Genomic DNA, 14,875 nt, shown 5'->3' on the forward strand with positions numbered 1-14,875 from the left:
GGTAGCGGCGCGGGGATCTTCCCGGCGTCGGCGGCGCGGCGGGTCACTGCTACGCCTGCGCCCCGATTCCTCTGCTCGCGCGGCCCGCGCTGCCCGCACTGCGCGCCGCCGGCGCCCGGACGAGAACCTCGCGCGGGCCGCTCTCGCGTGGGGTCGCGCGGGCGCCGGGGAGGACCCGGGCGCCGAGGGAGCGCCTGCCGCGCGCCGCTGCGGGGCCGCGGGTGGGCGGGCCGAGGGGCGGGGGGAGCGGCCGGCCCCGCCTCCCTCGTGCTGCCGCCGGAGCCGCCGCGGCCGCGGCCCCGCCGTGGCTTTAAACAGCGGGGCCCGCCCCGCGCCCGCCGCACTCGCGCGCTGACTGTGCTGCCGGCGGCGTTCGCGCCGGCCCGGGCGAGCGGCTGCGGCGGCGGCGAGGAGCGGGCGGCGGGGCAGCGGCTCCCTCACCGGGCGTTGCGGCCGCGCCACTGTCGGCCGGGGGCGCGGAGGGGGCGCAGCCCGCGACGTCCGCCCAGCTCTCCGGGGCCGTCGGGGGTCGGGCGGCGATGGAACCCGGGCCCGCGGCGCCCTCCGCCGGCGCCCCGAGGCGGGCCGGGGCCGGGGCCGGGGAGACGCCGCCCGCCGCCGCCGCGCTGGCAGCCGCCGGGGTGGACCTGCCCGGCACGGCCGTGCCCTCGCTGCCGGAGGATGCTGCCGCGGGCCGGGGCGGCGGCGGGGTGCGCGGGGAGGGCGCCGCGGCGGCCGGGGACGGGCTGGGCAGACCCCTGGGGCCCACCCCGAGCCAGAGCCGCTTCCAGGTGGACGTGGTTTCTGAGAGCGCCGGGCGGGCGGCCGCGGCGGCTGGAGCAGGAGCTGGAGCAGGAGCTGGAGCTGGAGCAGGAGCAGGAGCGGGGGGCAAGGAGACCCCGGCGGAAGGGAAAGCCGGCGGCGAGAGCGGGCCGGCCAAGGGCAGCGAAGAAGCCAAGGGTCGTTTCCGCGTGAACTTCGTGGACCCGGCTGCCTCCTCCTCGGCCGAGGAGAGCCTGTCCGACGCGGCGGGGGTCGCCGGCGACGGGCCCAACGTGAGCTTCCAGAACGGAGGGGACACGGTGCTGAGCGAGGGCAGCAGCCTGCACTCGGGCGGCGGCAGTGGGCACCACCAGCACCACTACTATGACACCCACACCAACACTTACTACCTGCGCACCTTCGGCCACAACACCATGGACGCGGTGCCCAGGATCGACCACTACCGGCACACGGCAGCGCAGCTGGGCGAGAAGCTGCTGCGACCCAGCCTGGCCGAGCTCCACGACGAGCTGGAAAAGGTGAGCTCTCCCGACCCTCTCTCGCCAGCCCTCCCTCTTCCCCCAGCCCCCGGTCCGCGGTGTGGCCTCAGGCTCTGCACGGGTGAGGTGGCGGGAAGGGACGTGCACGGCTCACTGGCAGCTCAGGACTCAGCTGTCAAGGGTGGAACTGCAGAGGAATGTAACTTAATCTTTTAAAAGTTTGCTGTGGGTTAGGCTCGTTACGTGAGAGGCTGCATTTAACAACCTTCCCCATCCAGTGAATATACCTCGCGTACTGGGCTCTCACCCACGTTTACCAATTACCATCCTTCCAAATGACAGCTGGGCTTGTGGTCCCCGGGAAGGGTGCGTGCAGGAGGACTTACCATCGGTGTCCTTTTTAAAGATTGAATTATATGACTTCTGGACACCCATTAGGGGGTCTCAAGAGTAGGGAGGATAGTATTTGAAGGAGAAATCTCAATAAGGGTGTGTTTTGTGGGCTATGAATTATTAAAACTCAATTCCTGCAATCTTAAATATTCAAAAGATCGTGGAAATCTTAAATCTTAGAGGACTACATAAACTATTCATTTCTGTAATTTTATTTATTTGGGGGGCACAAAGGAATTTTATTCATGATTCAAAATCATTTTGAGATAACACTGAGATTTGATGCTTTTGAGATTTGATTAATATTTAACTTTTTATGATTGGGATTACTTGCAGTCTGCCTTTGATGTGTATAATTACTACATTGATGGGATTTTGTGACTGTAAAGACTTGCTACCATATAGGGAGAAATAATCATAGTGTGAAAAAGTTTATATACACAAAGTATGTAATTTCTTTTTGATAAGATTACTAGATATCACACAATTGTTTCATACAAGACTGTGCTTGCCCCAATATTTGATAATGTAACACTCACACGGTTTGAAGGGATCACAGAGATCTCAGCTCTTACAGCTTATTGATTGTTTAAAAGCCTGACATCATTTAACTTTAGATAATATTACTCCTGTTTTTCCTTTGTGGTATTTTGCCACATCAGAAGATAAACAATGTTTAAAACACCTACTCATACTCCTGTAGTTTCTCTTAAATTTTTCATTTCATTTTAAAACTCAAAATCTTTGACATTTCACCAAAGTTTAGCAGTAAAGCAATCTATAGTTACTCCCAAGTTTTTGGAAGACTTTTTTTTTTTTTTAAAGATTTATTTATTTATGCATACAAGAACTGGGGTAGAGGCCAGAGGTGTGGGGGTGAGAGGATTCACCAGAGACAGAGTGGGGAGCAGAACAGACAGATTGACTGAAATACACTGCTGAGGGGAGCAGCAGGTGAGTCAGGAGATGTCTGCTGAGCCATGTGGGTAGCTCCCTGGCCAGGGATTGAACTTGTGCTGCAGTGGCTGTGGATAGCTTCTTAGGTTGAATCTTAATCCCTTGCACCAAAAGGGAGGCCCTAAAGATTTATTTATGCATACAAGAGCTGTGGTGCAGGCAAGAGATGCTGGGTGGGGGGTAGTGGTGAGAGGATTCACCAGAGACAGAGTGGGGAGCAGAACAGGCTGACTGAAATACACTGCTGCGGGGAGCAGCAGGCGAGGCAGGAGAGGTCTGCTGCACCATGTGGGTTACCTCCCAGGCCGGGACTGAACTAGTGCTGCAGTGGCTGCAGATAGCTTCACAGTGCTGCTTCTTAACCCCTTGTGCCACCAGGGAGGCTCCTGGAAGACTTTAAATTGAACTTGGGAAGTTTTTGTTATTTTAAATTAAGTACTAATCAATAATGAAAGCACCTCAGGTTTGGGGTTTGTTTTGACTTTTTTTGGGTGAGTTTACTGTGTCCAAAATAGAACACCATTTGTTGCATAAATGAAACTCTGAACCTAACATTTTACATAATAGTGTAGTGTAGCTGAAGAAGTCACTCAGTGTCTCAACTTCCTCATTTTTCATCTTATTTAGCAAAAGTTGCACATAAAGGTCTATGTTACATGCTTGAAAAATAATGGATAGTGTAATTATTTTAATTTCATATTGGTCCTACAGAAATTCAGTTGTCAAACTCTAGGATTTTAATTTTAGATTCTTTAATTCCTATATTATTAGGTGAATGTAGTATGTAAAATGTTAGGTTTAGAGTTTCATTTATGCAACAGATAGTGTAATAAGTTCTTTATAGTTCAGGTATTCGGGTCCTTAATGGCCAAAGAAAAAAGTGATTAGCTTAACTAAGCATAGAACCTCATATTAAAGATAATTTTGTTTAGGATTTTAGCAGGTGCATTAAAGAAGCTGTCATTTTAAGGAGTATACAAATCTGGCTATAAAAATATGCTGCTGTTGAACAGGATTTATGGGAGGGAGGATGATGACATAAGTTGACCAGATCCCCAAAATGTTGTTTCTTACCTTGTATAGATTGACATCTACCTCTTTAAAACCTTTCCCATTGCATTAGCTCTTGATGAAGCATGATATTTAGAATTTCTGTAACAATTATAGCACTAAGTTTTTAATCAACTTGGTTCTATGCTGAACTGAAATGAATGCAAACTTACTCAGCAAATCCTTATTGAGCACCACCAGTTCTAAGTGCTGGGACCAGCAGTGAACCCAACAAAGTACTGACTCTTTCATTGTAGAGTTAGGAGACAATAAATAAGTCAGGTGTGACTCCTGTGAAGATTAAACATGGTCACTAGGGCAGTGCTGGTGAAGAGTACTTACAGAAGGCCTCTCTGATAAGTGAGCAGACACTAGGAGAGAGTGAGGGGCTCGCTCCCTGCAAAGATCTGGGGAAAAAACACTGGGCAGAGGAACTGCAAACATCAAGACCCTGAGATAGCGCCTCCCTGGTGGCACAGGGGGTTGAGATGCACCTATGCATCTGTCCACAGCCTCTGCAGCACAAGTTCCATCCCCTGGCCAGGGAGCTACCCACATGGCTCTAACAGACTTCTCCTGACTTGCCAGCTGCTTACCTCAGCAGAATACTTTGGTCAATCTGTCTGTTCTGTTCCCCGCTCTGTCTCTGGTGAATCCTCTCACCCCCCACACCTCTGGCCTGTATCCCAGCTCTTGTATGCATGAATGAATAAATCTTTTTTTATTTTTTAAACCCATTGAGAAATGAGATCAGCAAGACTGGCGTGAAAAGAGTGATAGGAGAGAAGATCAGATTGTAGTAGTGAGGAACAAATAGTGTAGAAACTTGTAGATCATGATAAAGATTTAGGATTTGATTTTGTGTGATCTAGAGAGTCATAGAGGCCTTTGAGCACAGATTTGACATGATTTGTCTTTTGTTTTTAAAATGCCACTCTGATTGCTTTGTGGAAAATATACTGTTGACTGGGGTAAGGGGGGGAAGCTGGTAGATGAGTTAGAAACCTATGACATCAATTCAGTTAGGATGTTGATGACTTACACTGATATAAGAGTGCTTGATGTATTGAGAGATGTCAGATACCAGGTGTTTCAAAGGTAGAATTGTTGGGATTTGCGGGTCTCCCCTGGTGGTGCAGGTGGTTGAGCACAGTGCTGTGAAGCTGTCTGCAGTCTCTGCAGTGCCGGTTTGATCCTGCTGGCGAGGGTTCCACTTGGCGTGGCAGGCCTCTCCTGTCCACCCGCTGCTCCCCTCAGCAGTGTATTTCGTCAATCTGCCTGTTCTGTTCCCCTCTCTGTTTCTGGTGAATCCTCTCACCCTCCTGCACATCTGTACCCTGGTTCTTGCATAAATAAATAAATAAATAAATAAATAAATCTTTAAAAAAAAAGAATTGTTGGGATTTGCTGATGGTTTGGATAAGGGATGTACAGAAAAATTAATACCAGGATTTCCCCCTTGTTTAGAATATATATATATATATATATATATATATATATATATGGAGAAAGGAGAACGCTACAGCAAGAGCAGTTTTGTGAGTTGTACGCAAGAGATAGGTTTCAGTCTATAAGTTATACAATGGCGCAAACATAAAATTGCAACTGGTTTGTGAAATAATAGAACTTAAGAGAACGTGTTTTAGAGTCCCCATTTCTTCTTCAGAGAAGAAGGACTTCCTTTGAGGAGAATAACTACCATGACTTCCAGTGCTTTGTTACATCAGATGTGAGAACTTTTCGCAAAGCAACTATGCTCTCATATTGTTATAGCATTCATTATATGCCTGAGGGTTGCAGCTTTAAGTTTGTGGTAGCTAAACCAAGAAAGAAGGCATAAAGATTTCTAAGGAAATTAAGATACCATGAAAGATTTTGAGGAGATAAGGAAGGCTGGTATCTTTCAGAGAACAAAATGATCCTGAAACTTAAATCATTTCTTTGGCTTGACTTCCAAGGGATTTTGTCTCACTACCTTATACCTCCAAACTGTGAAACATGAGTATTAGGGCTAAGGGATAATTTTTTATTTTTTTATAAATATTTATTTATTTATTTATACAAGCACTGGGTACAGTCAGAAGCGCGGGAGAATGAGAGAATTCACCAGAGACAGAGTGGGGAACAGAACAGGTGGACTGATGAAATACACTGCTGAGGGGGGCAGCGGGCGTGGCAGGAGAGGTCTGTCGTGCCATGTGGGACCCTCGGACCCTCGGTGTTGGCTGGGTATTGAACTGGCGCTGCAGAGGCTGCGGGCAGCTTCGCAGCCCAGTGCTCAACTGCTGTGCCACCAGGGAGGGCCTAATTTTTTATTTTTTATAAACATGGTAGGAAAAAATTTTTTTTTTAATTTCAATTTGTAGCATAAAAATAGGGTTTTATGCTACAGAGTTCAGATAAATCTATGAAAAACAGCAGTTTTTCCAAACAGGGTAGCAGAAGGTGGGGAGGGGACACTAGTCTAGGAGGTTGAGTCACCAAAGTAGAAGCAGAGTGAGGGATGGAAAACAACACTATTTCAAATACTGAAGTTAAAAAATACCTATCAATAATTTCACATGTAGGGACCTCCCCGGTGGCGCAAGGGGTTAAGCACCACACTATGAAGCAATCCGCAGCCTCTGCAGCATGAGTTCTATCCCCGGTCTGCCAGGGAGCAACCCACATGGTGAAGCAGACCTCTCCTGTCTCGCCCGTTGCTCCCCTCAGCAGTGTATTTCAGTCAGCCTGCCTGTTCTGTTCCCCTCTCTGTCTCTGGTGGAAACCCTCACACCCGCACCTCTGGCCTGTACCCCAGCTCCTATATGCATAAATAAATCTTTAAAAAATAAATTCACGTGTAAAATACAAATGTTGTCATCAGCCAGTGCCTTTATTATTTCATTTTTCTCTAGAACCTGTACCAGTGCTATCTTAAAACTATTTTGAATAACTTGGAGCTGATAGAGAATATGGCGATTTCTAATTAGAAGAAAGGGAAAACCCTCTTTGTGATTATTTGTGAAATAATAAACATAGGATATATGGAAAAAAAAAGAAAGGGAAAACCTAAAAGTGAATATCGTTCAGTGCAGTGTTGTCTCTGCATAAGCAAATTATTGCATGTTTGTAACATCCTTGGGCCCAGAGAGTTCTTTAAACTTTTTCACTGCTTTTTCTGAACATTCAAAAGTTAGGTGTTCATCTTGGTTAAGAATTCTAGAAACTCTGGTATGGTTTTCTGTTGGGTCAGTGTGAATTAGTTCCTTCAACTATGTGGCTTTTTAAAATTTTTTAAAAGATTTATTTATTTATGCATACAAGAGCTGGGATACAGGCTGGAGGTCTGGGGGGTGAGGATTCACCAGAGACAGAGCGGGGAACAGAACACAGAACAGATGGACTGAATGAAACTGATGAGTCAGGAGAAGTCCGCAGCACCATGTGGGTCACCTCCCTGGCCAGGGATCAAACTCATGCTGTGGTGGCTGTGAATAGCTTCATAGTGCTGAGACTTAACCCCTTGCGCCATCAGGGAGGCTCCTCTTAACAGTATTTTTATTTTGAGTCATTTGGACCTTTTTTGCAGGTAGATGGCTGCTGCGCTGGTAGGGCGGGATTGAGTTTCCAGTGGAGGAAGACTTTTAAAGGACCCAAGAGAATCCTCACCATCTGAGAAGTGAGGAAATGAGGGTTACTGTATTGGACAGTGTAGTTCTATACTGTTTAGTTTGGTTCTGAAGTCTTAAATTTTTTTTTTCTTAGATGTATATCTCACTTTTTTTTGTATCAATAGTTTAGTTTATTTAAGCAAAATCAGGTGTCTTCCATATGAAGCAGAACAAAGAATCTTGCCCTGAACTTATTCAGGTATACTCTCATAACCTTCCTTTCACAACTAGACTAGTGGAGAGTATGACTGTTTATAATTCTGGTCTTATTTTTTTTCCTTTCATTCCTGAAGCTGCTTTATTATAGCTTCTACCATTTTGCTTAAACTAGGTCTTGTTAAAGTCACCAGCAGCCTCCTTCCTTATCACTGATTCTAGGAAAACTATTTCTCCCAGCAACATTTGCTACTCTTTTCAAGTCATCTTTTTTTTTACTTCTGCTTACCTAACACCACTCGCAATTTTCCCTCTCCATCTCTGCCTCCCTTTCAGAACAGTGTCTTCTATAGTCTCCTTCATCTTTAACTTGCCCATACTCACACTTGATTCTTGTCTCTTTCCTCGCTATTCTTTTTTCTCTCCCTATGCTATATCATATATAGGTTAAATGGCTCCCAACATTTTGTCTCCTACCCACGACTCTTCTGACTTATGGGCATCCAGTCCCTGCTGGACATTGTTTGCTTCATGTCTCAAAGGCATCCCAGACTTACAAACTTAGGCTTTTCCACCTGTCACTCAAAAGACAAAATAGCTGGGGCCCTTTTCAGTATATCTGAAGTCTCTCAGTGGCATCATTGTTCACATTGTACAGCTGAGAAATCTGAAAGAGTCCTTGATACTCACATATCCCCCCAATTTCATTCATTTCTAGTATCTGTCACTTTTACCCTATATATTCCTCTCATCTTAACTGCCAAATTAGGCCAAACTACAACATGTCCCTCACCAGAAGCCTTCTAACTGTATACCTAATATTCACTGTTGTGCCCAGAATGATCTGTGTAAAACAAAACTGATCCTGTCATCCCTGGCCAGCCCAGCATTGTCTATCTCTGGCTTACCTCCTCAGCGATTCAGTTACTCAATAGTACAAGACTTGTTTTGGCCTCAGGGCTTTTGTACCTGATGCTTTTAGATATATACACTGGACACTGGGGACACACTGGTAAACAGCCAAAGACATCGTCCCTACCCTTTTTTTCTGGACCAATGATTCTCACATTTCTAAAAGAATCACCAGCAGAAAAATTACAGATTCCTTTCTATAAGGACCATGTTAAAAGTCTTAGACTTTGCATTCTCTATGGCAGTTTTATATAGCTTTGTAAGTTATTTATTTTTTTTGATTTGCTGATTCTTAACTTTGAAGTACTCTTACATAGACAAGTACTGTGTCAAAGATCTGGCTTTGAACACTGAGTTAGATGTATATTAAATTATCAATTATTGTACATCTGCCCTATTTCAGGAGTTCTGTAGTCTGCACATTAATCTTCAAGACCGAGTTATTTACATAATATTGGGCTAAACTTACCCATGTCTCACAACCAGTAAATTGTAAATACTGCATTTAGGGCAAGCTTATTAAGTGATCTGTTAAAATCTTAAAGGGAAATCAGACATACTAACTGGTAAGTCTGAATCCTGATGAGTTCATATGGAATTCTTGATCTATAGACATAAGCTCTCTTTTACAGAACCCAATAATTTAATGCATAAATAATTAGGCTTTACAATTTTAGAAACTAAGGCTTATTTATGATAAATACTTTCAGTATTGATATACCTATAAATTTCTGGAAATAATCGACATGGCTTCTTAGGCCTGGAGAAATTATTGTACTTTATCACTTACTTCAATCCCAATTATTTGGCAGATTTGCTTCTCAAAAACAAAGCTGTTCCAGTAATTAAGCAAAGCAACAACTGTAACAACAACAATGCTTTCACATAAAAGGGATTCACCACACCTCTATTTGGGGACTGTATATTATACTTAAGACATAGTTATAACCAATAAGGCTATCAGGTTTCCAGAAATAGGATAGATTAGAAGGGAAAATGAGCACTGACAAAGATGGATCCAGAGATAATCAGCTTGTTGTAGAGAGAGAAGATAAGAACTTCATGAAAAGCAGAAACAAAGTTCTCAGATAATTATAAGCCTAGGATAATAGCCCTTTGCCAGTGGAGACAAGACCTGAGTTTTGGTTATTGCAGCAGCTTCATCTAACAAAATTGACACAAAATAACAGTGTTTTAAATCTCAATACAAAAAACAGTCAACAAAGTACACATTTTGCAAAATTTCAGTCTCAAATCATCCTACAGTGTTAAATTTTAAGAGAATGAAAATTAATCCTTTTCAAAATGAACACTTTAAAATTTTACTCGTTTCATTGTATTTTATTTAAAATGTTTAATTCATTATGAAGAGAAAATAAGTTTAGAAAACAAAAGACCTCAGCTCCTTAACAGTTTACATTTCAATACATGTTTTAAAAGTACAATTTTATAGACTACTCTTCCACTTACCATTAAATAATCACTAGTAAATAGGCATAGTTTCCTATGTTATCTTTAGTAACCTGTTTTAAGTGATTGTGTGCTATGTTGAAGTGCATATTCTCAATGTAGTTAGTTCATTTACATTTGTTACAATTTGGTTGTAATGGAGCCTGGTATTTTTTCCTCTTAATTCTCCTTTCTGCCATCTTTTCTACTAATCAGATAGGTTTAGTATTTCTTTTTAATTCATCATTTAATTGATTTTTTAGTTATATATCTCTTTGCATTATTTTGGCGGTTCTGCTTAAAATGGAGACTTTCTTCAGCTATAATATAGAAATCTTGAAACAGAATAATACTTCTTGAAACAGAATACAAGTGTTCTTGTCATGTTGCTCATACAGCCAACACTACACTGTTGTACTTGAAAAGCAAAGAAAAGAAAAATATGTACATTGTATTTTATACTTGCATTTATTTCCTTCATTTGTTCTTGTTAGATTTGTGTTGTCACCTAATACTTTTTCCCTTCTGTGAGCACTGCTTGTAATAAAGGTAAATTGGCAACAAAATTATTTCAGTTTTTTTTTATCTGAAGATGTCATTTTACTTTTGAAAATGGTAGCTTTGCTCTTATAAACTCTTCCTCTTCTGGTATCTTGAGGCTAGTATTGTCTGATAAGAAAACAGCTATTGGGGCCTCCCTGGTGGTTGCAAGGGGTTAAGTGTGAGCACTATGAAACAGTCCACAGCTAGTGCAGCACTAGTTGGATGGAGTTCGATCCCCTGCCAGGGAACTGACCCACATGGCAGGGAACTGAACCACATGGCACAGCAGACCTCTCCAGTCTTGTCTGTGTTCCCCTCAGCAGTGTAGTTGAGTACATCTGCCTGTTCTGCTCCCCACTCTGTCTCTGGTGAATCTTCTCAGCCCCACCCCTGCACCTCTGGCCTGTACCCCAGTTCTTATATGCATAAATAAATAAATCTTTTAAAAAACAGCTATTAATTATATCATTGCTCATCTGAATGTGATCTGTTTTCCTTTGGTTCTTTATAGCTTTGGTTTTCAACAATTTGGCTGTGGTAGGGGTGTTTATTTTTGATAGTGTCTCTTGGGTCTCTTAAGTTTCTTTCATCTGTAAGTTAATGCTTTTTGTTGCTTCTTCTATTTCCATTCTGCTGTTGAATCTATCTAGTGAATTTTTCATTTTAATTTTTGTGATTTTTCAGGTTTAGATTTTCTACTTTTTAAAATATATATACTGGGCCTCCCCTGGTGGCGCAGTGGTTGAGCGCTGGGCTGCGAGTCTGCCTGCAGCCTCTGCAATGCTGGTTCGTTACCCAGCTGTCGGCGAGGGTCCCACAATAACTAACTAACTAACTAACTAAATAAATAAATAAATAAAATATATATATATACCATTTATTGGTTGAGATTCCCTTTGTTGCTCATTGATGTCACATTTACCTTTAAACTTTGAACTTTTTTATAGCTATTGGGACCACTTAGAGTTAATTTCTAATGCTTGTTTTCCCCCTGATTATGGTTTATATTTTCTTGTCTATATTAGCAATATCTTTAGTAATATTTTTGAATGAAAACGGCAATGTAGATACTACATTGTAATGACTTTGGGTGTTGTTTTTATACTAAGGGATTAATTTATTGTAAAAGGTACTTCACTTGCCAAGGTTCAGAAGGCACTCTGGGTCCTCCCCACTGTATGGTAGCTGATATTTCTATTCTGTTGTATGGTTTCCAGCTGCTTCTTTTAAAGCCTGACTTCTATACCTGTTTAATTTAGTGCTCAGGTGGATTAGGGGTTCACCTTCACTGTCATTACATTTTTTCCTAGAAATTTCTACTTAATTTCCAATTCCATTTCTGCTTCAGCCTGTCTTCTGGTATTTCAAGATAGCATGACTTCACTTTCAATCATTAGAGCTACACATAATTGGGGAATGCTCTAAGTTTAAGAGACAGCAAACTCAAATCTCATGTAGTATACTTTTTCTATCAAGTGTATTTTCCTTCTGGTTTATGTTTTTTTTCCATTTACTCTAGGCGCCTTATCATGCATCTGTAGTTTAGTTGTCAAGAGATTTTTTTTTAAAGATTTATTATTTATGCATACAAGAACTGAAGTACAGGCCAAAGGTGCAGGAAGAGGATTCACCAGAGACAGAATGGGGAGCAGAACACAAAACAGGTGGACTGACTGAATGAAATACAGTGCTGAGGAGAGCAGCTGGTAAGACAGGAGAGGTCTTACCATGTGGGTTACCTCTCTGGCCCACTGGGGATCAAACTCTGGGATCTAATTCGTACTGCAGTGGCTGGCAATAGCTTGATAGTGCTGTGTCTTTAGCCCCTAAGCCACCAGGCAGGCCCCCAGAAATACCATTTTTTGTGTGAGGAATATGAAATACTAATTGCATGCCATGCTTAATGTACTTTTTGTTATTTTTGGTTTTCTCTATATATTACTTTTCTAATATTTTAACCATAATGGTGCCACTAGTCATTTATTCACACCCTTGAACAATTTGGTTCTTACTTTAGTATAAGTGCTGCCGAAGCAAGCACAATTTGGTTCTTACTTTAAAAAAATAAATTCTGAAATGTAGATCACACAGATTATTTTGTAATTTGAATTTAAATGCCATCAATTGGTTAGTTGCTGACTGTAGCAAGTTGTGAGGTATTTGAAACAATGCATAAGTTATGTATTCTGTAATAACTCAATGCTGAATGGTTAGTGAGAAACATGATGGGGTTAGGTAGAGCCCTAAATTCTTTGACTAATTCTTTGACTACAATCAGCAGTTCTGATTTGGTTCATTGTAAAATCACATGGTCACACTAGCCACTTTTATCTGTGGTACTTGAGTTTTGAGTTTTGCATTAATGCCACTGGCTATTAATAGAGCATTGTTAACCCGAACAGATTGGATTCCTGTTAAACAATACTTTGTTTTGAAAGAGTAGTCTGTATGGAGAGCATTACGCTGAATACACCAATCACCGACAGCTCGGATAGGAAATGTTGGTAGCTTTGGGATGATATAATTGGCTAGTACTTGATAAAAAAATTGTTAGAATAAACCCAGCCACTTTAGCATCTAAATTTGCATATTATGCAGTCATTTTTAGTTCCTAATTTGGCTATGTTTCATATTAATTTAATACTTTGGCTTACTGTACTATTAAACAGATGCTGTTAAAACCATCTTTTGTAATATTTTTAGTTCAGATTTTTGTTTTTAGAATTTAATAGCATTTTTTTGGTGTACTTTAACATTTTTGAAGTGTAAATTTGGGTTTATTTAAATCAACAAGAAGTTGCTTGTAAACTGAGCAGTTAATTCTTGTCTATTAACAGTGTCCTGAAATAAAGATCCCCCACTACTTGGCTATCGTTACAGTGATTTAATTTCTTTAAATAAAGCCTTGCGTTATTTATTTTTGCTTCTATTTGTAGACCTTGCAATCTAACATTAATCCTAACTAACCTTGCTACAAAATGCATATCAGCTGCCACTAAAGGATATACAGAGGGAGGAAGCATCATTTATTAAGCAAATTTTCAGTGCCAGAGAATTGGTAAAATACTTGTAGTAGTGTGATTTGATTCATCAATGCCATGCTCTGTATACCTTATTCACTTGCTGATGGTATAGGTGATAAATCCTTTACCACCAAAGAGAATGACAATGCCACAGTTGTATGTGAAGTTTTATGTTTTTGTTGTATCCTTGCAGAAACAATATTAAGTTCAGATTATAAAATTATAAGAAGTTATGTAGTAGAATCTAGATTAATAGTGTTTTGCAGCATTTTTATGTATTTGATTCTTTAAACTCATGATATGGGCACTAGGCAATTATGTTGCTTATAGTAATCAGTTTTATTGCACAGTTAATAGCAAATAGTGTCTTAAGTACTTAACATTGTTTTTAATTGAAGTATAATTGACAAAATATTAGCTTGAAGTATACATGATTAAAAAAAAGTTTTGTGATGGGAACTTTTAAGATTACTCTCTTAAGGACTCTCAAACATGTAATACAGTATTATTAACTACATTACCAGGTTGTATTTATACCTTATTTATTTTATGACTAGAAATCTGTATCTTTTGATCACCTTCACCTACTTCACTCATTCTTTACTCACTACTTCTGGCAAACCACCACTCTATTCTATATCTTTATGAGCTTGATTTTTATTTTTCTTTCATTTGTTTGTATTGTAGAATCCACATATAAATGAAATCTTGTATTTGGCTTTCTCTGTGTGACATATTTCACTTGGCATCCATCGATATTGTCGCAAATGGCAAGATTCTACTTTTTTTTTTAATGGCTAAATTTTATTCCATTATAGAACATAGATGGACCTACCACATTTTATTCATCATCCATCCGTGGACACTCAGTGCTGTTTCCCTGTCTTCACTATTGTAAATAATGGTGCAAGGAACATGGGGGTGCATGTATCTTTTCTAATCATGTCTTCTTTTTTTGAAAATTACCTAGAAATGGTATTACTGACTTATAAGGTAGTCCTGTTTTTAAGTAAACAATTTAATTAAACAGCCCTACTGTCTTCCTTAGTGACTGTACCTGCTTACATGTCCATCAATAGTACACAAGGGTTCTCTCTTTCTCCACATCCTCACTTTTTAATTCTTTTTATAATAGCCATTCTAACAGGGATAAGGTGATGTCTCATTGTAGTTTTAATTTGCATTTCCCTGAGTAGTTACTTTGAGCACCTTTTCATTTGTCTGTTGGCCATCTCTATATCATCTTTCAGAAAATGTTCAGGGCCTCCCTGATGGTGCAAGAGGTTAAGCACAGCCCTGTGAAGCTATCAGGAGCCTCTGTAGCATGAGTTTGGAGTTCCATCCCCTGCCAGCCAGGGAGCTCCCCACATGGCGCAGCAGACCTCTCCTGTCTCACCAGCTGCTCCCCTCAGCAGTGTATTTTAGTCAGTCTGCCTGTTCTGTTCCCCACTGTCTCTCTGGTGAATCCTCTTAACCC

The 14,875-nt window shown here is 41.6% G+C and overlaps 1 protein-coding gene across 2 annotated transcripts in view; it reads left to right on the forward strand.

The window, feature by feature from the left end:
- Positions 1-539: 539 nt before the first annotated feature.
- Positions 540-14,875, forward strand: part of SLC12A2 (solute carrier family 12 member 2) — a gene marked incomplete at both ends in the record, with an annotated part of 79,622 nt that continues 65,286 nt past the window's right edge. For both annotated transcript variants that reach the window (XM_084252406.1, XM_084252407.1), the window contains one exon: positions 540-1,301. In XM_084252406.1, the coding sequence (XP_084108532.1) occupies positions 540-1,301 (762 nt within the window). The remainder of the gene's footprint in view (positions 1,302-14,875) is intronic.

This window comes from Talpa europaea (genome assembly GCF_964194135.1).
Source record: "Talpa europaea genome assembly, chromosome: 13".
Taxonomy (NCBI): Eukaryota; Metazoa; Chordata; class Mammalia; order Eulipotyphla; family Talpidae; genus Talpa; species Talpa europaea.